General features: G+C 36.9%; 1 protein-coding gene across 1 annotated transcript in view; it reads right to left on the bottom strand.

Moving 5' to 3' along the window:
• The window catches only part of LOC149088497 (cathepsin O-like), a 53,628-nt gene extending 32,445 nt beyond the window's left edge, over positions 1-21,183 (bottom strand). The window contains exons 1-3 of the mRNA XM_089247812.1: positions 20,857-21,183; positions 13,939-14,050; positions 3,367-3,478 (exon numbers count right to left, since the gene is read on the bottom strand). Coding sequence (XP_089103938.1) covers positions 3,367-3,478; positions 13,939-14,050; positions 20,857-21,036 — 404 coding nt within the window. The 5' untranslated portion in view covers positions 21,037-21,183. The remainder of the gene's footprint in view (positions 1-3,366; positions 3,479-13,938; positions 14,051-20,856) is intronic.
• Between the last annotated feature and the right edge of the window lie 5,226 nt (positions 21,184-26,409).

Raw genomic sequence — 26,409 nt, 5'->3', positions numbered from 1 at the left:
AGCTCTCCAGGGGGGTTCACAAAGCCTTCAAATGTAATATGGGAGAATCATCACATCGAGTAATTTTCAGAATACAAAAATCCGCGCGAGCGAAGCCGCGGATAACAGATAGTGCGATATAATCCCGAACATTTCCTTTCGTACATTGATCTTACAGATAACAGCCTACTGCATAGGTATGCATATCTGTTTCCATTTTTGTTTCCAAAAAAAAAAATTCTATCTAGTTATATCTGTGGAAGAAATCGAACATGGCAGCGTTTCGATCCGTCTATTATCGGTTCACATCCAACTTATCTCACAGTTCTGTACCGTGAATTTTTCATGAGCTGAACACACACCAGCTGGATATTTCTCTTTTTTTCCCTCCTATTTTTTCTTGTCGAGTTCTGTGACTGATCTAAGAGCTTTATTCATTCGCAATCTCTGCGCCTAAATCTTCATATATATATATATGAAAAGAAATCCGGATCCATGATGGAGAAAACGTTCAGGAGAGATCAGGCAATGGCAGAAACGAACGAAAACTTTTTCCTTGTGCACATCAGGAAAAATTTACATAAAGATTTTACTTTTCTTTTTCTCTCTCGAAAATGTTCAGATTCTGATGTGAATTTTTTCTCATATAAAGTATAACATGATTATATTTAAACATGAGGAAATTCAGAAATGTGGATGAAGGTGATTAAGGGAATTATCTACAATTATGGGGCCATGATCTGGATAGGAGAGGAGCAGGATGCTTTGGAAAAGGAAAAATATTAAGTTCAAATTTGTGTCGATAGAGAATTTGTGATTTGCTTTCGTTGGCAAATCACCGAATTCCCGTCAAAACCTTTCTGCAATCTCTTCTGTGTCCGAAACGTTCGTAAGGGGCCGTTCAAGTATTACGTCATCATCGATGGGGGGGGGGAGGGGGGTTACCGATTTGCTGACTTTTGATGAGAAGGGTGGAGGGGGGGGTGATAATGCTTACGTCATCCACCACGCTTTATGAAAATATGAGTTGGATTCAGAGGGGAAGAGCTGATGACGAAATTTTGCTGACAAGGGGGGGGGGGGTCACAAATGGCTAAAAATTTGCTTACGTAATACTTGAACGGTCCCTAAAGTATTTAGCAGGCGATTCTTGGCTTACGTGAAACACAAGTTCACCAATCATGTCAACATCACAATGATGTCAACATCACAATGGAAACTTTATATAAACATCACAGTCACATGATAATTCAGAAATGCGCTGTTAATCGTACACCCTGCGTTTTACTCGATGAGAAAATTACTATTTTGGTACGGCCTTGGGGATAGAGAGATTGACTATGTTTCTCTTGTACGGTTATATGCGTAGATCACACACAGCACTAGATAAAGCGTTCAGACTGCTGGGTACCCTCACACAAACACTTCCAGAACAACTCAATCGGTAGCAAATTACCCACGGCGATAGATCGGAGTTGTGCTCGGTTAGAAAGAAAGGAAAGGTAGCAATGTCTAGATTTATGTGAAAAAAAACATATTTTATTCTAAAAATTGCTTTTTTCTGCCCAAAAAAAAAAAATTGTAAAAAAAAGCACCAATCAAGGTTGTTTTATAGCACTCGGATTTGCATATTTCCTGTGATTTCTTTCCTTACAGCGCTCTCTATCGAAAAAATATTGAAACTAGTTTTTTTTTTTGTACTGATAAAATCTCCCCTCGTGAGAATAACTTTTTCTGAAAACGTATTGAAAAAACCAATTCTTCCCATTTTTAAAAGTTTTTGAACTATTTTATGGCACACCCTGTATATTGATAAATAATTTCCATTTTGATAAAAGAATTTCTGTTCATTTTCTTTTCTGTTTTCGGCAAATAATGATCGATTGAAGTAATATTTTTACTTCAATCGTTTTCTACTTGGTGAACTTAAATTGATTAATTAATTTATTTTTGGTAATTCGTATAATATTGCGATACATCGTAAAATTTCCATGGAGATCTATTGTGAAATTAGGATAGTTTCACCAAATTCGGAAGAATGAAAACTAAATTTAAAGAAAATATTGAGGAATAATGATTGCAACTGGGTAAAAATATCTAATTTCAGCATCTAACAGCAATTAACAATATTGATTTTTCAAACACAAAAAATGAACGCATGAAAACTTAAAATGAGAATATTATCATCATTTTCTTGCTATCGAGGTAATTATGTAAAATGATATTCGGTCTATCTACTCTTGTTTCTCCGAAAACAATAAAAAAAATTATCATTTAAAAACTGAATGAAATGAGGGAAAACCGGAAATGTAATTAAAATGAGAAAAGAAAATAAATTTTTGGTGTTATTTTGCAATCACTTAAAATTTCATTTATCAATTCTTATTTATTTGAGGAGCAAAAAAATGCTAATTCTGATTCATTTTGTGGTAATCAATAACGTGAATGAATTAGAAATTGCCAGCAAGAATGCCTTTTGATTCAAAAAATGACGAGAATATGGAAAATACTTTGAGCTGAAAAGCATATTTCGTGAAAAAAAATTTACGCCAATATTTTTTTTTTGCCAAGAATGTAACAAAAATTTGCAAAATGCTCTGAATGAGAAACCATTTTCAAAAAATATTTTTCTGTCGATAAACTTTTCCACCATGAATGTATTTTGTGCAGTAGATAACAAAATTTTGTCACTATCCTGGAAAAAAATTTTCCACAGGAAAAAAACTTGTTTTTGTCCGAAAAATAACAGAAATTTGAAAATTACCTTGGATAAAAAACAACTTCCGGCAAATTTTTCCGCCAAAAAAATGTCTTATTTTTTTTAAAAAACACAGAAATATTACGAAAAAAAAAGAAAAAATTTCCCGGTAAATATTTTTTTTGTAAAAAAAGTAATGAAAATGGGGAAAATACCCTCGCTAAAAACATTTTCTGAGTAGAAAAACTCCGCCAAAAACGGCTTTTGTCCAAAAAAATTACAAAATGTTGAAAATACTAAAACAAATAATAATTAACAATGCAGAAAATTTTCCGCTAAAATTTTTTCACCTCAAAAAGTAATAAAACGTGTAAAATTACACAAAAAATTTTCCTTTAGAGAAAAATTTTCTGTCAAAATGCATTTTTTGTGACAAAAAATAACAAAATCGAGGGAAACCCTTGGCAGAAAAATATTTCACATACAATAAAGTCTTCGATAAAAAAAATTTCATTTTGTTAAAAACAAAACCGAAATGGGGACAATACCCTGGATAAAAAACATTTTCCGTAAATAGGTTTTTCCGCTAAATATGTCTATTTTTCCCAAAAGATGATAAAAATGTAGAAAATACAACATTTTCCTATAGATGAATAACTACAATAAAAGAACATAAAAATGCAAATTACCAGTCCACTCTCTTCGGTAGAACGTAACCCGGGGAGCGCAACGATTTTTCAAACTGTTTATCCCGTTTCCTTGAGTTCGGTTTCGGTTTCATGTCTAGCAAGCTCGTTTTCACTATACATGAATAAAAACATTAATGGATGAAATAACGATCGTTAAACACGAACAAAATTAGATTTCATTCAATTACATTCAACATAATAATATTGAAATAGAGTCCATGCTAATGATACATGAATGAGAAAAAAAAAACGAATAGACGCTTTCGTATTCAGATAATGAGGTTATAAAAACTGCTGCATAAAATATTTTAGGAGTATAACTTATAATAATACTATAAATGTATTTATATTCAGTTAACGAAATTACTGGTTCGTTATACACTTTTTTTATGAAATTATATTTAGCATTTATCTAAAATTATCATCCAAATTTGTGTTGCTGTCTGGCCATGCGGTGAAGCTCCAGAGTTGGCGACGTACCATATTTTGAACTGAGAAATGTCAGATGTAAACAGCGTGTCGCAATCGGTTTACATGGTAACAAATTCCTACCAATTACGATTCAGGTAATCGAGTAGTGGAGGATCTCTGTACAGTCTAATCCCGTTATAACGAACTCCAAGAGACCGGAGAAATTACTTCGTATTATAACGAAATTTCGTTATGAAGGAATTTCAGTTTTTTCCAGTTTTTTTGGGAGAATTTGAAAAGTTTTCGTAAAAGCGAGATGTTAGCTATAACGGTATTCGTTGAAACGGGAATCGACTGTATATGCGTCATAGTTCAATCATGACTAATAATCTATAGAATATGAGCTGTTTAAAAAAGCCCCATCCCCCTCTCATGTTATACAGGGTGGTTATAATTAAACTGATACTACTCAGACCTACGTAGCGTCTGTTCTGGTGGATGTATCTCGTTAAAACATAGTGTGTAGGTTTCTATGGACTATGGGGAGAAGGGAAGGAAACATCAATAAAAAATAAATTCAATTTTTAACCACCAGATGAAAAAGTGTCTTTTTGAAAATAAATAAATAAAATGTGGAAAAATCCGTAGCTTATTACATAAAAATGCATAAGTTCAATAACATAGCAGTGTCAGTTTAATGACACTACTCATTATTTTCTATTCACTCATTTTTACTATTAACAATTGGAGTGGACATGTCTATATACAAGTCACTATCTGGTGGCCTATGTCATTCACGCGCTATTAGTTGATTGCTGACGCCGTTTATGTACGGAGCCTTTCAGCACGCACGCACGCACGCACACACGCACACACGCACACACACATCTGTTTCCATAGCTTAGTTGGTAGAACACTCGTCCGGCAAACGAGAGAGCAGGGTTCGTGTCACCGTTTAGGCAGAGATGAATTTACTTCTTCGTAATCATCATCTCCAAAAAAATAACCAGTCTTTCGAGGGATATTTTGGCGGACGTATTTCGTTGCAACTTGGTAAATAAATTATATGGACCATGGGGGGAAAAAGAAAACTGTAATAAAAAGTGCCACTTTTTCACCTGGTGGTCAAAAATCGAACCTGTTTTTGATTGCAGTTTTTTTTCCCTTGGTCCGTATAACCTACATACTACTAATACTGAACCAGACATGACCCTCGTCCATATTTCTCAGCGGAACTTCTAACGAATTGGTACATGTTGGAATGCGTGTGTACGTATAGTGAACCTTCCGTGTTGTTTGTGAAGTTTGTGTCTGTTTAATGCTTGTTATGTGTAGTGCTGCCATCTGCAATCGGTTTTTGTAAACTATGACTTTTTTTTTTCAACTCATAATGAGTGAAATGACATGAATGAAAAATTATACCGTTGTAGACCTGTTGCTCTCTGCGGTGAGACTTTTCAACGGGGAGATCGGTTCGCATTCGCGCCTCGAAGTTATAACCTACATACCAAGTTTCAACAAAATATAACCACCAGCGCAGGCACAACATAGTAGTGTGTGACTGATATATAATTAAAGTGAGCAGTGTCAGTTTAATTGTAACTACCCTGTACATCGAAATGATTGTTTGGATGATCTCTGCAAATAAAACATTTCAACAAATTAGCGGAATCACCACCACTCATGCTCTGCAACAAAGAGTTGTTGTCGTTATTCGGGATAGATAGATAGAACCGTTTCCTCACACAACCCCGGGAGGGAGGACCGATGCAAATCAACTTACTTCCTCGTTAATTAGGACATCTACCGTCCAATTCATACTATAAAATGGAAAGAATATGACCTCACACACCTTATCTGCAAAGGCGATTCTAAATTGGACGGCTTTTATATAAAAGGGACCAAGTACCATTGAATCAAAACTGAGAAAAAGCTATTTAAAGTTATCTTCGATTCAGTTATCTCTTCAGTTTGGTTAGTTGGTTCAAGTGCACGCAGGCGGCATCACAGCCAATATGTCGCTTGGTTCTGTTTAAAGGAAAAATTCCATCTCTTTTAATCGTTCAGATGTCGGTATATCTCAAAAATATTAAAAATCGCGCTTGATTCCTTTTATATAAAAGCCGTCCAATTTTTATCTTCAAACTGGCTGCAGCAGTGAACGTTTTAACGAACTCTTTTGCACGTGTGTAAAGCTACGCATTTAAGACTTAAATCTTTTTTTTTTCATTTTCCTATCACACGCCTTTGCGGTATCGCGTCAGAACATCGCTGTGCCAAATCATCGCCAGAGAGTGTTTGTTATCTATTCTGATCACACCGGAGAACAAACTTTGACAAAGTCTCTGCATTCGAAACAAAAATTGCCGATTGTAATATCGTAATACAGATTGTCCCAAATCGTTTGCGCAGCGGATATATCTACAACTGTTGACTTTAGAAGTGTACTTCCAGTTACAAAAAGTTTTCAACTGACGTGCAGTTACTTAAAATTTGTTTGAGGGGGGGTCATATACATTTGAAAAAAAAATTAAGAAATTAACTTTTTATCTAGTCCCAAAGTGTTCAAAGACTCAATTACGTGTCCGTGTCTCTTCTGAGGCATGAAAAAAAAATCCACTTCTAAGTACAATATTCACTGAAATGTTCGAATTCCAAAACTACAGGAAAACTGGAAGACAACAGCAGAAACTGACGGAAAACGCTCCTTTCCCTTCATTCATGCTGTTATTTTCCAATTTTTCTCCAATTTGTTTCGACGGCAATGTATTAACAGTGAGATATTCCGACGTATTACGTGTCTGTTTACAGTCAATATTTTCATGATATTTCTATAGGTAAGCTATGTTGATTCACGTCGTCCCGTCCAATAGTACATGCGACTATCTCTGGTGATCGGACGCCGCGAGAGCCATCCTCCCAATGAAATCCCATTCAGAATTTTCAAAGTCAAATTAAAATATTCATGCTCCCTCACGGGCCCTGACCCAACCTCGTGACTGGAGATCAAACTAAAGGAGCTGTACAATTGTTACAAAACTCAAAAAGAAAAGGTTCATATTTATATATATACATTTATTTAGTCTAATTCAACCCATTATGTGGGTTTACTCTGTTTAATTTCCCACTATTTATCACTATTTGTGATCTAACACTACGTATCAGTTATTCTGATAGTTAGTTCCTGTTTTAAGTTTAGCAATCTCTCTTTGAAACATCTCACAGCCTGCACCTGTACAGATATGTTTTATATCCCAGGTAGTCTTTTTTTGCCTATTTCCAGTCCTTACATTTCCTGCATTTCTTGTCACAGTCGGACATTCTTTGATCAGCTTACCAAAAAAAAAATTCCGGCTGAAGTCCTCATCTATGACTCAACTCCAAGGCTTAAATTTGTTACCTCAAGTCAGTAAGGAATTGATGGCAGATGGCGGCACTGTAGTAAGCACTACACAGAAACGAACTTGACATAAGGTTCACAACACATACATGAACATTTTCCAGCATGGCTCATGTCGTCTACCACCAGCTTATTATTATCTCTTCATTTAGACAGAGCGGTGGGGGCCATGATCTGGTTAGGAGGAGGAGGAGAAGGAGGAGTCAGTTGACACCACAGTTTCCCAAGATAATCGAAGTTGACCTTCGGTGATAGTCTGGGATTGAGTGCGTCTCTTCAAAAGGGGTCATTCAAGTATTACGTCAGCATCGATGGGGAGGGGGTTTCCGATTTGCTGACTTTTGATGACAAGGGGGAGGGCGGGGGGGGGGGGGTTCGGATGATGCTTACGTCATCAACCACCCTTTATGAAGATATGAAATATTCTTAATGGCATCTTATTCGGTGCGCCAAAAACGAAAACAAAAACCTTTCGATAGTTTTTAGGCACCTGAACTAACATTCTCCCTATTGATAAATCCCCTATAGAGCCACTTTAGGGCGGTATTCACCGACATGGTTTAAACCTGTAGGTACGATTTTCGGATAAGAGATCAACATAGATTGGTTAAAACCCTGAATTTAACCAATCCGTGTCGATCTCTTATCAAAAAATTGTGACTACAGCTTAAACCATGACGGCGAATACCGCCCTTAGTGATCTATAAATGTAAGCGACCAAAAACAGCGTGCAACTGATCCTTCAAGTGCTCTGGAAATGTGTCTGGCCGATTAAGTGCTCTGGAACTGTGAAACCCATGACTCAAATGATCCGTAATTATGCCACGGATCACTTCAGTAATCTGGGAATGTTCCGCGGGTAAAACTTGAATGATGTAGAACTTCACTGGGAGCTGCTTAAGTGCTCTAAAATTGTGCCACATGTCACTCAAGGGATCTCTAAATGTGCCACGGATCATTTAAGTGTTCTGGAACTGCGTCGCGGGTTACTTAAGTGATCTTTGAGTGTGCCACTGGCCTACTTCAGTGGTCTGAAAATGTGCCACGGGCCACTTAAATGCTCTGGAATTGTGCCACGGGTCATTTAAACGATTTGTAAAAATGCGCCGCTTAGTTCATTTTTATAAAATTAGGTTTGAGGGGGGCAAGCGACATCAGATAACCGTCAGGGCCACATTTGGTCGGCTGGTCAAGGGTTTACCATACAAAAAGGGCTTAAAGGGTGGGTCGCAATGAATTCTTAAAGATAAATTTTGAGTTCTTACCCTTCCAATAGCATTGAAATTAACAGAAATTGATTATAATAACATATATATATATATATAGATATATATAAAGGTATTTTCTTTGGAAATTTTAATTTTTTTTAAATTTTTGCACTAAAAAAATGTTTTTTTCGTCTGGGGGGCGGGGGTGCACACGAGCCCCTATGCCCCCTCCCGCGTACGTTTCTGATTCCACCAATATGCGTTAGGAGGTAGGAGGCAGCGCTGACGAAATTTTGCTGACAAGGGGGGGGGGGGTTAAGAGTTTTGCTGACAGGGAGGGAGGGGGTCAAAAATGGCTAAAAATTTGCTGACGTAATACTTGAACGGTCCCCAAAGCACAGTTCACGCTTTAGTGATATATCATCCTTTCATATCATCTTCGTTTTCAAGGCTTTCCTTTGTAATTTCACTTTATGATAAGAAACATTTTATCTTATTATCACAAGGAGAAAGAAACATTAAAAATCTTATACAAAAAGGGGTTATTTATGTGAATGGATTGTGTGAAATTTTTTTAATGGTACTGATATTTGTTTCAGATCTTATCATTTTTATCTAGAATATTCTATATTCCGCTCTTTTTCGTCTACAAGAGAGAAGACAGGATCTCATAGTTTTAGGTGGCTCAGATAAGATATAGGGTGATTCTGAAATTATTGTACAATGTTTATACGATGTTGTTGCCACACATACTAAAACATTAGTATTTCTTCTAACCATTAAAGCGGCAACCCTGAGAGAGAAACATATCGTCTTCTTAAAACGCTCCCATATCTGCAATTCCGAGCCCAGATAGCTCTGTAGAGAAAGCTTTGCCTGATAATGGGTTTTGGGCGCTGTAGGGTCGATAAGATACTTGCCTAAAGTACCAAAGGATGTGTAGAGGTGTCGCGAGTTCGCTACCCAACTTCGCCCTTGTCAGAAAACCTTCCTGGTACAAGGGGGTACAACAAAAACTGTGACCCGAAAACAGAAAAAAGATTACCGCAGGGAGTCCCACATCAAGAGGTTAGCGCACCAACCTCACGGTGAGTATGAAAAAAAGGCTACCGTTCGGATCGGCAATAAGTTATAGGTAAACGGCCTAATTCGCCCTCGTGCGCAAAATATTAGCCGTGGTGCGACAAAAATGATCAAATGATTTTTTTTCGTTCCCCTCCCCCCCGTCCAGTCAATCAACTGCCAATGGGCGGAATCAGTTTTTTTCAAAGTCTGACAACAGAGGAGCGGAGAGGGTGGGGGAGCATTTATCAGCTTACAACACGCAATTGGAAAAAATTACCCTTCTTGAAAATAAAAAAAAACCCTTCAAAAAACAGTTGATAGGTGTCGCTGACGTACACAAGCCAAAGAAAAGATATGCAAATAACGAACAGAATGCCTCCAAATCTTGTTTACTGCAGCAGTACGTGTTCCACATGACCACCAGCACAGGAGATAACATACTGCAGGCGAGTCACAAATCCAGCAACGGCAGAGTGCAGCAGGTTTACAACGGTGAACTGGCTGTGGATTAGGAGCGAAAGTTCTTAAAACGGTCTCATTTGCACATTTCCACCAAAGTTGCTTGTACCGGTGCCACCTATCGGCTATTTTTTGAGTTTTTTTCCTGTCAAAAAAATTCCCGTGACATAACCCTGCAAACCATTTTTTATTTCGGCTATTTGTCCGGCTTTTAGTCATTTCTAAAGTTTCTACGGACTTTTTACCCATCCTGTAATAGAAGGATGCATCATATGTGGGGGGGAAAAGTCACTAATAATTGTATAGAAATAAAAGGAAGGTAAAAAGAACAATTTCGTAGGGTGGCAACAAAGCCTGACGGTGGTAAGAGAGGAAAGAAAACAGAAAGAGCTTATTTTTGACTTCATTCCAAAGGCGTTTGGACACATATTATGTCCTTGATCGTAAAATGGTTAAAAAATTACCTAAAATTTGAAAGAGTATTTTCACTCCTCAATGAAAACTGGAAGAGAAAATCTGAATTTTGATGCACGAATCACGCATCTCTAAATGCGTATTGGCCAGCACTGCCCCCGCATACGATTTGACTGACAGAATTTCCTCCATGCTATGTACGCCATACCGCAAGTGCGCATACGTTGTCATATGCTTTCTGTGTGTACGTTCGCCCGACTCTAGAGCTCTGTTCGCAAGTAAGAAGGCCTTATAAAATTAAGGACGTAAAGCTCTTCGAAAAGCCACAGTGGTCCTTTACCAAACGAATAACTGGCATGAATGCGTGGTCTTATTGCGAGAGGCTTCAATTTCTGGGTTTTGCACTCGCTGGAATGGCGTGGAATCGCTGGAGATCTGAAGATGAGTTAAAAAACTAATCCACACCAAATGGTTTATCTACCATCGGGAGAACCTTTCTTCGAGATCATAGACAGGGAGTTAACCTACGGAGCCATCGCTTCCAAATAAGAATACCAACGACAAGAAGAGATTGCTTTTTCCACGGATTCAGATGCCGTGTGGAGATAATGTGGAGATAACTAGAGATCGGATTATATGCACTAAAAAAGTAGCAAAATATGCTCTAAAAATATGCAAATATGCCCTAAAAAATGCAAAATTATATCCTTAAAAATGCAAAATTATATCCTTAAAAATGCAAAATTATATCCTTAAAAATGCAAAATTATGTCCTTAAAAATACAAAATCATATCCCTAAAAATGCAAAATTATATCCTTAAAAATGCAAAATTATGTCCTTAAAAATTCAAAATTATATCCTTAAAAATGCAAAATTATATCCTTAAAAATGCAAAATTATATCCTTGAAAATGAAAAATTATATCGTTGAAAATGCAAAAATATGCACTTAAAAATGCAAAATTATGCACTGGAAATCCCAAAATATGCATAAACAACCCAGAATATATAGTAGAAATCCTGAAAAGTCAAAAATTCCGAAATATGTCCAAAAATGAGAAATATGCATTAAAAAGTAAGAAGCAGAATGTGTTTTGAAAGCCATCTTTTCTATTTCTTAGTGCATACGTATTCATTTACAAAAAAATATCTCCTTATATATATATATAGTTTGCTGTAGCTGCTCAATAACGGAAATATCAGCAACAAAAGACTTTCGACACTATTTCTAAAAAAAAATAACACTTCGACATATCTCTAGAAATAGCCTTACAATAAAACGGTTAATATCCATAAAATAATTTATAAATAAATACTCTAATTCACTAAATTTCCCCTGCGGGGGGAAAAAAACCCCGATATTATGAAAATATCATGAACAATATTCATTTAAAAAAATTATAAAAAAAATTGAGCGAGCTTATATAGACCTTCAAAAATATGCACTTATACGGAAAATTCTTTGATTTCATGCATTTACATGCGTTAATACTAAAAAAAAAAAAAGGCCAAAATATGCAAATACATATTCATTTGCATATAATCCTGGCCCTAGTCATAACAGTCTGCCATGCGTCTCCTACGCGGAATTTTCTTCCGCTATTGAGGATTTCGACTTGGCTCCGTATACGAAGTGTTTTCCATTCTGACTATTATTTCTAATTGTTTTTATTATTTTTTTATTACTTCATTATTACTTTTCCAGAGTAAGTGAGTTTCATTCCTTCTGGGTTAATGTAAATAAATAATTCTGAGTAGGGGCCAAATGGTAGTCGTCCCGATAACCATAAAATTTAAAGGTCATAACGTAAAAATAAAGTTGGCGTATTTTTAGAATAGAAACGGAAATTGAATCAAATCAATTAAAATTCTTATAAAAGAAATTACACATTCATGTTTTTTTTTTTTAAGTTCATCAAAAAAATATGATCATTATTAAAATATTCTATAAAAAAAATGTTTTTTTTTAATAGCATAATTATCGTAATTGTGCATGTGTGTGTTTAACTTTCCGAATAATATTTTAATGGTCACTGACTGCATCGTCTTCAACTTAATGATAGAAAAAAAAATATCCAAAAAAAGTATTCTGTTCCTTATTATAATACATTTCTCTTTCTGGGAATATGACGTAAGATGTTTCACGAAACATAAAACTCGATTTCTTTTTTGCAGTAATTAAATTTTTTTTTTCTATTTCCTTCGATGTTTCCGAAAAATCTGAAAAAAAATTATTATTATTTTTGTGATTTTTGTGATTTGAATGGAATCATTTCGATTTTGGTTCTAGGAACGTTTTTGGAAATTGGATGAGGATATTTATTGAAAGTATTAGAGCGGCGGTTCTCAACCGGTGCTCCGCTGCCGCTAGAGGAAAATAAAATAAACCGGTAAAATTTGATAAATCCAGTCAAACTCGATTATTAACATCAAAGATTCCGCGCAATTTTGTCGTTACAACCAATGTTAACGTTTCCAAAACCGTTCAGGTGCTTGAATGAAAAAGTTTTTTTTCATTATATTCGGGTGATCATATTTGGTCAGGAAATCGAAATCATAAATACGAGACATCACCGATTCTCGCTAAAATGTCGCCAATTGCCAGAGAAAAATCGCCTTATAAATATAATTGGTGAGAAATGCAGTGTTATACAGCAAGTCTTTAGTGATTTAAAATTTATTTCACGGGGATAAAAGGTTGAGTGGCATCGCTGACGAAGTGATTTCTCTGGGAATTCTTACTTGGCTGGAGAGAGAAATACTTCTGCTACACACACCCACTACTAACTACTTCACCGCACACCAACTCCGGTCATATATCGCCATACGGTAATTTCCAACCATTGGAGTTGGGAGGGAAATGAAGGCTCCATATATCGGTGGTCGCCCCAGGCTCGGTAGGTAAAGAACTTGCTTCTGATATTCTATGCCCGGATTCGAACCCATGGACCTTGATGGCAACCTTCACAGTGGAAGATGCGCATCTTTACCACTGCGCCACTCGGGCAATTTCATACCCACTGTCGAAAATTTGACCAGTCATTTTCACGAGGCCCTTTCTGAACTTGAGGCCGCCCGGGTGACGCCATGTGATACACGCTCTGAACATGGCGAATATGTGAAATTAATATTGATATTTATAATCATAATTACCACACACACACATACACATACACAGATACATACCCTATTTTAACAAGGCTTATAAATTAAGCTTCGTTCAGGAAAAAAAAAGCCCTTTCAAATAAAAACGTCAAGAAGGGCTAAATTACAAAATTTTCCGTATGCGTGTCATACAAGTATTACCACACTAATTATGATAAAACGAAATAACGACATAAAAATGTGTCGCTATATCCGAAATCTTTGCGTTTTAATTGACGGTATAAGCGATGTTCGTTAACATTATTCTCAATGTAATTAGTCAGAACCGCAAATTAATGACGTTATAACCTAATTGTTGTAACAACCGAAGTCGTTTTTTAGCGAGCTTGACCGTACACAGGATAAGAGGCCTACGGGGGGCTCCGCCATAGAAATTATGTACTAAAAAGGTGCTCCGCGAGTCAAGAACGGTTGAGAACCGCTGTATTATAGAATGAGATTGGATTTACCGTAATCATGGAACTCTTCTGGAGTCATGTCAGAGAACTGGTTGATCCCGTATAAGGCTCCATGTGATACATTTCTATTCCTGTTGAGGGTTTCGATACGTCTCAGACTTTCCTGTACGTGGAAGAGAAAACAAAAATTTGATTTTTGAGACATACAAATTTGCGCAAATAAAATATTGTTTCGGGATAAATTCTGCCACAGCCAGGGGCGGTGAAATTGGTAGTGTGATAGTGCAAGTTGAGAAAAAAAAAATTGCGATAGAACCTGGGGTCGTAAATGGCTGTTTTATTTAGCGCATGTTAACTTTGTATTTACGCCAACAGTGCCAAGAAAACAAGGGAGAAAGAGAAGATACTAAAGTAACCATGGAAGTGAGAGGGGAAAAAATATTTTCCCTCCTCACGAATGTAATATCTAAGCTGACCATATTCTCCCGAGAAAAATAAAATTGAGGTTCCAGATATGGGGGGAAATACGGGGAATCACCAGTTGCAACCAAAAATCATGCCAAAGGTGGCAAAGTTGTGAATTATAGCTAAAACCAACGAAAAACCACCAACGCACAAGAGGTGAAGTACTAATGAGTAGCAAAGGACTAAAATGAATATTACGAAACAAAGGTTCAAAACACGATAAACATATGAGATGATGTTTGCTAGAATTTATTATACAAGGATGACGTCACTCTCCGCTACCATACGAAGGTTTTAACAACTGGCTGTTGCGAAGATATATTTTGGAAAGAGAGAAAATTCAACTGCTCCTGCGGGGAATCGAACCCACGTCCTTTCACTTTCCGGGTGAACGCACTAGACTACAGAGGCACCGAATCTCTCAATCTTTCCTTGGAGCTCGTGTACACTGAAAGGGACCGTACATGGACGGCCGGACCAGACTCAGGCCAAGCTCACAACTGCTGACGCTGCCACCAGAGTGACGTCATCCTTGTATAAGTCGCCATCTAGTGGTCTAGGGCGTTCACCCGGGAAGTGAAAGGACGTGGGTTCGATTCCCCGCAGGGGCAGTTGAATTTTCTCTCTTTCCAAAATATATCTTCGCAACAGCCAGTTGTTAAAACCTTCGTAGAATTTATTATATTTGAATTTATTTATTTTGTTTTACCAGATGTTTACTAGAGATGATGTTATTTGAATCATATTTATATATGATTACTAGAGCCCGGAAGTTCTGGCAAAATGCTTTTTTTTTTGCCTATTTTCAAACTTTTTTTTTTTTGAAAATGCTTTTTTGAATTTTTAATGCTGTAAATGCCTATTTCGACATTGTTTTATGTTTCTTCGTGAATTTTAGAAGACATATCCGTATAAGTTAGATATTTTAGCATTGAAAATATCGGAAGAATTAAATCTTCAACTCTTGGTCTAAATTCTTATCAGCAAGCCCCCCAACCCTCTTGTCCCTATTTGAATGCAAATAGACGTAAGTTCTTGAGAGACAAAAAAACTGCACATAGAACTAACAAAGAATTTCCATCTTTCACATACAGTGGCAATTAATATACCGTCGAATTCGCGTAAAGATATTAACATTTCTAGATGAGAAAGCAACCCATGTACTGTATAAGAAAAGCTGAGAATAAATTAGAAAAGTTTGTTCCTCCATATGCTTCACATAACATGTCTTGCTCAGGCACTACACAGCAAGTGAAAAGTTATTTTAGACATGCAAACATCATCTCCAGAAATTGAGAGATCTTTATTTTAAATAGATGCAAACAGATGGAATACAAAACTCGAAAATAATGTCGTGTTATTGCGAAAAAATGCTTTTTAAATAACTCCATGTGAAAAACAGTATACAGTCGACACTCGTTACAACGACCCCTCATAGTTCCACGGAAAAGGGACGTTATATCGGAAGGAAAACACATAGTACAGTAGATACGTGAAACATTTGGGACTTTTCTCGCCTTTCATTATAATGGAATGGTCGTTATAACGTGGGGTCGTTACAACGAGCGTCGACTGTATTTTGATATAACTATTCTTCAATTCAAGATAGCACTCTTTTTACGTCAAAAAATTACATATCAAGTGTTCGATTAAATCAACTCCGACCTTGAAGAATCTTAAAGGCCCACAAACACTTTTTTAGCTCAATAATATCAAGTTAGCTATTAATGCAGTTTTATTATAATCTATTATTGAAAAATAGATTCAATGAATCGTGTCAGTTTTTCTAAGAAAGTATTCGGACCTTTAATATCGTATCTTTTAGTTACTTTCCCTGTTTTTCAAAACTATAAAATGCCTTTTTAGTGTCTATTTTAGGTATTTTTAGTGTCGTTTTGCCTACCTATTTCAACCTTTTTTAGTGCCTAAACTTCTAGGCTCTAATGATTACAGTTACTCTGTATCATGATAAAACTCATAAGTTGGGAAAGCAATATGAATCTAAAAGCTTCGGTAAATAATAAAAATTCAAATAACCTTCGTGGAAAACTAGAATATACGGCCATTTTTTGTGAAGAAAGTTGGAAAGGCGGAAATAACGGGAAACGCCGGAATGTCCCTAGTAATACGGGACATGTGATTACCTTAATAATACCATTAGAGACAGGAAAGGGGATGATATTTTTCCTCCTATCACATCGTATATGAAATATTCCTGTCTTCCCTTCCGATGTTGGCAAGGTTGTCATATTTTAGCGACTTCTGAAACGGGCTGACACACGTATCCGTCAGAATCAGCTAAAAGAATTTGCAAAAGTGACGTGAAACAAAGGGGCTACTGTAAATTGCTGTGAGTTGAACCATATTTGACGACCATAAAAATACGTGAGGTAAACATCCATATTCATTGCCATAGTTATGCAGATGAATCCCGTTATAACGAATACTATTATAGTGAAAAAAATCTCGTTTTAACGAACGCTTTTCTAATCCCAAGATAAGTTTACATACGGTAGGAACAATGAAAAAACCTGGAATTCCTTTATAACGAAATTATTTCTCCGGTCTCTTGGGGTTCGTTATAACGGGATTCGATTATATTATATTAAAATAGATTACATTTATGTTTATCAACCATTTCAAAACAAGTAGTATTATATTTTCCAAAGAAACTCCGTAAAAAAGAAAAAAACACACAACTGGGGGTGAAAAAGAAACAGTGGATTTTCATCAAAAAGCCAGGACGGCCGAAAATAAGTAAGAATACAGGAATTTCCCCGTAAAAATACGAGTTATATCAGGGCTGAAAATATCCATCGCCCGACATGCCCGGGGCATGCAAAAATTCTTATTTGTATGTACTTTTTTCCCAACGACATGCCCAATGCGGGCACATAAAGAACCCAAAAAATTAAAACCCTTTTCGTGTTTTAATGATTATGTGTGTGTATTTCGTGTTTTTTATTATTAATATGCTGTTAAATTATTATTGAATATAGAAATATTATTTCTACGAAATTATTTGCCCCAAACAGGGACAAAAATAATTGAACTTTTAATTTTTTTTTCCCAAATTATTTATTTTACTAATTATCAATTTTGATGAACTCTGAAAAAGTTTTTAATTAAGAACTGATTAAATTATTTAAGTTTGAGATCGATTTCTATCTGAAATCATTATTTTTAATTACTCTATTAATCATTAATTGAAATCGACTTTTTTTTCCCTATTTCTGAAATTATTTGTTTAAAAAATTATTTATTTCAAAAATTCAAAAATTATTTGTTTCAAAAATTCCAAAAATTATTTGTTTCAAAAATTCCAAAAATTATTTGTTTTCAAAAATTCCAAAAATTATTTGTTTTCAAAAATTCAAAAATTATTTGTTTTCAAAAATTCAAAAATTATTTGTTTTCAAAAATTCAAAAAAATATTTGTTTCAAAAATTCAAAAAATTATTTGTTTCAAAAATTATTTGTTTTCAAAAATTTCAAAAATTATTTGTTTTCAAAAATTTCAAAAATTATTTGTTTTCAAAAATTTCAAAAATTATTTGTTTTCAAAAATTCCAAAAATTATTTGTTTTCAAAAATTCCAAAAATTATTTGATTTCAAAAATTATTTATTTCAAAAATTATTTATTTCAAAAATTATTTATTTCAAAAATTCAAAAATTATTTGTTTCAAAAATTCAAAAATTCAAAAAACTATTTCTTTCACACATTCGTTCCGAAAAATCATTTATTTCATTTGAATGAATCGTGTTTCAATGTTTTCAACTATTTCCTGAAAATGACCGGCTGGCCACGACAAAAAAAAAACCTTCCAGGGCCAAATGTGTGCCCGCAGGCCATGACTGAAGACCCTCGGGCTAGAGTCTTGCCAGTGTCATAAATGAGCGCTCATTTTCTAAGATGTCACAAAGTGGCTAAAAAAGTAAATTCTTTCCCGGAAACGTGAAAGTTTGAAATTTTATGATAAACAAGAATTTTTTCTTAAGAAATAGTAGAATTCATGCACAAAAAATAAGATGTAACAGAGAGATGTAACGCTAGCTAAGCGCTTCTTATTTCTTTTGCAGTGTGTCTGTAACTTTCTTGTGTATCTAATATCTCTGTTTACTGATTATCGCAATAGCGTTTTAGTTTTCTCTCGTTCTTACACGTAATCTGTTATTTTTATGCCGAGCATCTTATCTCTCCTGATCGTCTTTTATCTCACAAAGAAAAACTGAATTTCTCAGACTTTGAAGTATAAGCATTTGAAGATCTCTCTCACACTCTTTGTCTCTCTCTAGTGTTTTGAGCAGAGAAAAAAATATATCCGAATACATATTTTTTCTTGCAAACAGGCAGAATTGTTTTTTAATACGTGTCTTTCAGATAGAAAAGCACGCGTTTCGTATATATACATGTTTATATACACAATTTATGCGAACTTAGGTTCATGTCACGTGTTTTTTGGAAAATCGTCGAACGAGAATTTGATACTTCGCTGAAAAATTAGTTGATTGAGTCTGGTACACATTCGATGCTCGATATAACGACCCTTGTCGTCCCATCATAGATGGCCGTCGTATCAAAAAGTAAGACATACAGTCAAACCTCGTTAAGGAGTCACCCTTGGGAGAGCAAAAATATGACTTAGTAAGCGGAGTGACTCGTTAAACGGAGTAAGCCGTAGCTGTGCCAATGCCTGCCTGAGGACAACTGGGACTTCCAAAAAGTGACTCGTTAAGCGGAGTGACGTGTTAACCGTGTGACGCACTAACGAGGTTTGACTGTACGTATATGGTAGTCATTCTATGAAAAAGAATTGGGACTTACGCCACCGGTCGGTGTAATGGAATGATCGCCATTACGTGGGGTCATTATAACGAACGTTCACTGTTTAAGGAACCAAAAATGCGGTTTTTTTTCTGCTATAAGAGAAGTATATTTATCATCGAATTATAATGAAAATCAATTTAAGGTATTCAAATTTGAATTAATTTCGGAAAAATTGAAATTTTCGGATTGAATATTTATAATATTTTTTAAATTTGACCTGTAAGTGGTCCAAAGGTTATATAGAGGTGTTGTGCTGAGCCGGAGCCACTAAAACCATGAGTGTGAAATTTTATCAGTAGTTTAATTTCAAGATGTAATGGCTCACTAAGAAGAGGCCATTTTTAAAATTCGGCTCCATACAGAGGCCGTGATGGACTTCAAAGGTTATATGGCAATCATCAGCTGAACTGAAATCACTGAAGCCATAAATATGAAATTTGATCAATAGGTTTATTTAGGAATATTTTAGTTTTTATAGAGGAATTTATCTTCACTAAGAATGAATTGTTTTTCTTCAAAATTCAACCCATAGGGGCCGTTCAGGTATTACGTAAGCAAATTTTTAGCCGTTTTTGACACCCCCCCCCCTTTGTTAGCAAAATTTCGTCATCAGCTCCGCCCCTCTGAATCCAACTCATATTTTCATAAAGGGTGGTTGATGACGTAAGCATTATCCAAACCCCCCCCCCCCCTTGTCATCAAATCGGAACACCCCCCCCCGCCATCGGTGATGGCATAATACTTGAACGGCCCCATAAAGGGGAGGTAGGTTCAAAGGTTATATGTTACAATCATCGCTGAAGCTATAACTATGAAATTTAGCCAGTATTATATTTTATAACAGAGATTCACTAAAACGGAATTTTTGGAAGTTCAACTCCCTAAGAACGTAGGGGTTCAAATACAAATACAACACCACAACAGGCAAAATGCCCAACGAGGTGGCTGAGTGAGCTCAAGTGTTATATGGGGGGGGGGGGGGGGGAAGAAATCACCGCCGAGGAATTTTCATATCACCAAATCCAAGCGAGCGAAGTCGCGGGTAATAGACAGTAACATATAAGTGTATTAAGGATGAAAGTCATGGGAAATTTTTCCAGAACGGGAATGTTAAAGAATAGGAAAAGAAATGAAAGAAAATGATAAAGAAATGAGAAAATGGTGGTAGTTATCGCTTAAAAGACGTGAAATGAAATATAATAACGAAAAAATTCAGTGTTTTATTACTCACATGTTTCATTTCAGATTTCGCCACAAACGTGAACAGAAAAGAAACGAATGGAAAAGACCAAGAACAATTTTTCTAGAACATTCTTTTCGGATTTTTTTCTTCCCCCCCCATGAAATAAATACATCCGAAGAATTGTCGAAAGCAATTACACGGATGAAAACAATGATTATCGGAGAGAGAGAGAAAAATATATCAAAAGAGAAGAATTTTCTTTCAGGTTTTTTGTATCTGAAATAAAACTCCAATTAATTTAGGGGACGAAAAAAACCATAAAATAACAATGAAAAATACAGGCGATTTCAGGATTGTTCTGTCAACATTAATTACTGCTTCGATTTCTTTGGAATCGCGAGGAAAATACGCACCGATTGATAATTGGTAGAATTTAAGATGGGTAAATATAAAGGATTTGATGGTAGAAATGAGCAGTTGAGAAGACTCACCTTGAAGACCAAAGCTCTGTTCGAATACTCTGCTGTACCCGGTACGTAGGGTTTGTCGTAGGTCGCGATGTATTCGTTGAAGGTCTCGTAAATGTCTCTGCCGTAGACATCGTTTACTATAGCGGAGTATAAGAGAAGTGTAGTGCTGAGTAATAGATGCAGTATGGCCAAGAGAGTCATGATGATGTTGAGCAGTGTGCACTATTTCCCATCATCTGTGTGCCTGTTTTTTTGTTTTTTCCAACACGGTAGGTAAAGTCGACAGAAATTGGGGAGAAGAAAAAAGAAAAAGCTAAGCAATGTTTTTAGGAACTTTTTATCTCGTGTTTCTTCTGAATCACGCGGTTCATACGCCGTTTGGTTATCGTGCGCAGTTTCACCGCCATCTGTTGGCGAATTTAACAACTGGGTCCGGATATTTCTAACGTTTCACTTCCAGGTAGAGCAGTGGTTTCCCAACTGTTGCGCCCCAGCACCCTAGGGTGTCGCGATATCGACTAAGGGGTGCCACGAAATATTATGGAGATAAGTAAAAATACATATGACAGTCCACACTTAAGGTCTTAAAATTTACTTTAAGTCGAATTAATTACTCTCCTCTCTTGCATGACAGACTCATCGGATAAGTCACAATCTGGTGGCAGTTTCAGCAATGTGAGCGTTGGCCTGAGTTAGGTCTGGGTGTCCATGTACAGCCCCGTTCAGCCAACACCATCTATAGCAGAAAGAAAGTATAAGCGGATATAGACTTGGAAGTCTGGGGGGGAGTCCATTTCACCTATAGTCATTGGATATACTGCAAAAAAGGTAAATATATCACATGCGGCGTGCTAAAATACAAAGCAAGAAATAGACTACTACTACTCAACCATACATGTAGCTTGTACACATTCCCCTACGGAATGTCTAACGAACTGGTGCATGCTGGGAATGTGCGTATATAATTTGTGAATTCAACGTCAAGTTTGCTTCTGTGTAATGCTTGCTATGTGTAGTGCTGCGATCTGTCAAGAAATAGACTGCAAGACCTGGAGGACAATTTACGTGTGTCGTTGCCAACTGTAATTCCTTGTTTCAAGTACCTGTGCGCTCTGAGTATCATCATAATCCAGCAAACGGTGCATTTCTATTTCGCTCCCCGTTTCCCCACCCCCCCCCCTTTTTTTTTTTCAAAATTGCCTGTTAGTTTCGGGGCAACCTGTAAATGTATGGAGGATGATAGTTCAATTTTTGACCACCAGGGAAGAAAGTGGAGCTTTGGCATCGCAGTTATATTTTTCCGATGGTTCTAAGAACGTACATATTAAGTTTGCATGAAATACGTCTACCACAACGGCTACAAAGGTCGAAGTAGTGGCAGTATAGTTAAGTAGGGTCAGTTTAGTTGTACTGTCAGGCCAGACAAGACCCGGGCTCTGTCTCTTCCGGGATGTAAGCCCTTTACCCGTGTAGGTTGGGTCATGCTGAGTTTAATTATACTGGCACCACAACTCCGACCTATGTAGCACCCGTTGTGGTAGACGTATGTCATTGAAACTTGGTTTGGACCATGGGTGAAAAATAACTGCGATTAAAAAAAAAAAAAAAAACACTTTTTCACCTGGCGGTCAAAAATGGAACTATTTTTTTTAATGAAGCTTTCTTTTCCTCCCATAGACCATATATCCTATATACTAATTTTCATCAAAATACCTTCATCAGAATGGACGCTACATACGTCTGAGTAGTGCTAGTTTATTCATAAACACCCTGTATAATAATACCCGGTATGATTTTGCGTGTGTGAAGCCGTATAAGATATCGGTCTGTTTTGGGTCGTAATTACTCGCTTACTTTATAGGAAGTGTTTATATGGCCGGTATATATATTTAGGATAAAATACGGCTTCGTTCGGTACATCTTCAGCACTTCACTTGCAGGTGAAATGTAAACAAAGAGACCCTCAATCAGTGGGCTAACCGTTTGTGTTGATAAGCTGAATCAATGCATAAGCGTTTAATTTCGATCGCTTTAGGCATTGTATCTGGTAACATAACAATTGTATCTGATAACATCACAACAATTATTATCGGTCCGTGTGAGTGCATTTGCTGCCACCGCGTATTAAAATGAAACGTAAACAAAAAGGGTAAACCAACCATTACTATTCAATCCATGTCGGTCGTTTATAATAATACTAAGAAGAATAATCTCGAGTATGAAAGAGAGAAAGGCACAAAATAACGTGTGAATCCTAGAATTCCCGAAAAAATAATGACTTTATAGTGATTTAAAGTGTAAAATAGTTTAAGAATAGAATAAAGAGAAAGTCACAGAATACTTTAAATAAAAGTCTTCAAGTATTTCGGGCTCCTTGTTCAAATCAGGACCCTATCAAGATGCTGATGTCATTAGATCAGCGGCTCCTAATTAGGGTTCCACGGTCCAATTGCAGAATTAAATATAAGAAAAAAGATAAAAAATTGAAGAGAAAAAATTAATTAATTAATTAATTAATTTAAAAGAAAGTATTTTGATTATATTTACGCTCAAAAGCATCGCTGCAACGTTGGAAGACTAGCAGTAATATTGTTATGATTTGACAGACATTGTACTTATGATGACATCTCCCGGACTCTCGCTGTTTTAGTCCTGTTTTTCCAGTCCACTAGATCAGTGATTCCCAACGTGGGCGTTAACGCCCCCTGGGGGCGGGGATGGAATGTTCCATGGGGACGGTAGAAGCTACGAGTATAGCATAGGATTCTATGGGTTAGATTGCGTTGGGGATGCGTTAGATTGCGTTTCAATGGGAGAAAAAAAAAATTCTGAAGAAAGGGGCGATGGGACAAAAGAGGTTGGGAAACTATGCACTAGATGGTCTTACTATCGCATCACATCCAAAGTACTGGATAGAATGTCCTTCATTATTCCAAACATTCTCATTGTTAGAATGGCTGTAGTTCCTGCTGGAATAAATGGAGTGGAGTATCTATGGCAGACAGCAAGATTTCCGTGGAGGGAGGGGGGGGGGGCAACGACAAGAAGTACAGTCGAATCCCGTTTTAACGAATACCGTTATAGCGAAAATCTCGTTTTAACGAACACTTTTCTAATCCTTCAAATAAGTTTACATAGGAACAATGCTAGGTAACCTGGAATTCCTTTATAACGAAGTGATTCCTGTGGTTTCTTGGCGTTCATTATAACGGGATTCGACTGTATTTTTGGATCCCTGCATTACTGCAGACTAAGATCTTGCGAATGTGTGAATTCTGTCTTACAAGAGGGGGTGGGGTCATTCAAGTATTACGTCAACATCGATAGGAAGGGGGGGGGGAAGTTTCGGATTTTCTGACTTTTGATGACGTGGGGGGATTTGAATTATGCTCACGTCATCTCAACCACCCTTTATAAAAATATGAAATATTCTAGCCGGCATCTTACTGAGAGTGCGCCAAAAACGAGAAAAACCTTTTCCTAGTTGGTGGTGCGAGAGGCGAGTGTAGTCAATTTTTAATAATTTTTTGCGGCTCTAATAATTGCATTACGTCACTTTTTTTTTGTCTTTATGTATTTCCAAGTCAAATACATGTGCTTAATTTCTTTTTTTCATAATTTTTTGAGCACGAAACTTCGGGACTCTTTCCTTTGTTAGAACTCCAAATACTCAGTATGAGTTGGTGACACGCCGGCTTCACGAAAATTTTCGATTTGGCCCGCAAATATCTCGAAGATGGCAAACCTTTGTCCAATAAATTACTCGCTGGAGAGAGGTCGACATATCACGTTATTTAATGCCCAGCCGCTACTTTACTTCGTTTTCAATCATCTTAACCTCATGTTCGCAGTCACTGCGATAGCTCACCTCTTCCCTCCCCCCCCCTAACCGAGACATGGCCCGTCGCTCGGTCACAACGAAGCAGGTGGTCAGAGACCTGGGCCACGCTGGGAAAAGAGGGAAAGCTAAAGCAAAAGTATTACGCCAGCAGAGATCCACTTTAAACCTTGTTTTGTAAAAATTAACTAAGGGATCCATGTACAGATCGCTTAAGTGACCCGCGACACAGTTCCAGAACACTTTTAGAGGTCCCTTGAGTGACATGTGGCACGATTTTAGAGCACATAAGCTGCCCCCAGTGCAGTTCGACATCACTCGAGTTACCCGCGGCATATTCCAACACCACTTATAGAACAAGGCCTCCGCACGAAGTCACTGCCATTTCTGCTATTGCGATTAGATATACTGCAAAAAAAGATATCGCATGCCCTGCTATATCCAATGGCAATATGAAATGGCGTTCTTCAGTGATGTCATGAGCGTCGTACGGAGATCTTGTTGTATTGGTGGTGTTGCACGTTCTCAGGTTGCTCAAGTGAATCCGCGCGGCATAATCGCGGATCACTTGTGTGACGCGTGGCACAGGCACAGACTTCTTAATCTGCCCGCGACACATTTCTAGAGCACTTGAGCGGTCCGGACACATTTCCAGGTCACTCGAAGGATCCGCGGAACATTTAGAGGTCACTACAGTGACTCTGTAGAGGACTTATCAATAAGTGGAATGTTAGTTCAGGGGTGCCCACAAATTAGAGAGAGGTTTTTCTCGTTTTTGGCACACCGTGAAGAATACAGTCGGATCCCATTATAACGAACGCCAAGAGACCGGAGGAATCACTTCGTTAAAACGAAATTTCGTTATAAAGGAATTCCAGGTTACCTAGCATTGTTACTATGTAAACTTATTTGGGGGATTAGAAAAGTGTTCGTTAAAACGAGATTTTCGCTATAATGGTATTCGTTAAAACGCGATTCGACTGTATTTCCTATATTTTTATAAAGGGTGGTTGATGACGTAAGCATCATTCAAACCCCCTTTTCTAATCAAAAGTCAGTGAACCCGAACCCCCCCCCCTTCGATGGTGACGTATCCTATGTCAGTTACTTGAATGACCCCCCCACCCACCCACTTATTTCAAAATTCAAGAACAGCTTTCTTTGACTACCGTCTCACCGTATACTTCCCACGTTTCCATTCTATATTCCAAACAAAAGTGTCGATGAATATAAGAAGGATTAAGAATGAATCTCTCGGGAATTGATAGCGAATTCGACTGTATTTATATGCGAACAAAAGACATCAAAGTCGGAGTTTAGTAAACATGTTTATATGCATAGATGGCGCACATTCCCGACACAAAATTGGATTTTTTTTCTCTATCTCTCGATAAGTCTTCCAAATCCAATTTCGATCAACGTCTTGAGGTGGAAACGCATGCGACGTATTAAGCTTTTGGTACAACAACTCGATGTATTTACATAGACCGTGGAAATGGATGCCGAAAATTTTATGTAACGGGGATTATAAAGCTCTTATGAAAATCAGATGAATTATATATTAGAAGTTTTTCAAAAGGGGGTTCTTATGTAACAATCATTTGCTGGAATAATGCAATCAATCACCAAGTACGTGCAGTCAGGACGCAACGATACCCGTTTGTTCCATAATTGTTTGATCATTTTTGTCGCACCAAGGTCATTTTCTGCACACGAGGGCTAATTAGACCGGGACC

Source organism: Pholcus phalangioides, unplaced genomic scaffold (assembly GCF_987345545.1).
Source record: "Pholcus phalangioides strain wild (caught in Gottingen) unplaced genomic scaffold, Ppha-v1.0 ptg000003l_1, whole genome shotgun sequence".
Lineage (NCBI taxonomy): Eukaryota > Metazoa > Arthropoda > Arachnida > Araneae > Pholcidae > Pholcus > Pholcus phalangioides.
Note: the sequence above shows the minus strand (reverse complement) of the source record. Positions and strands in the feature narration are given on the sequence as shown.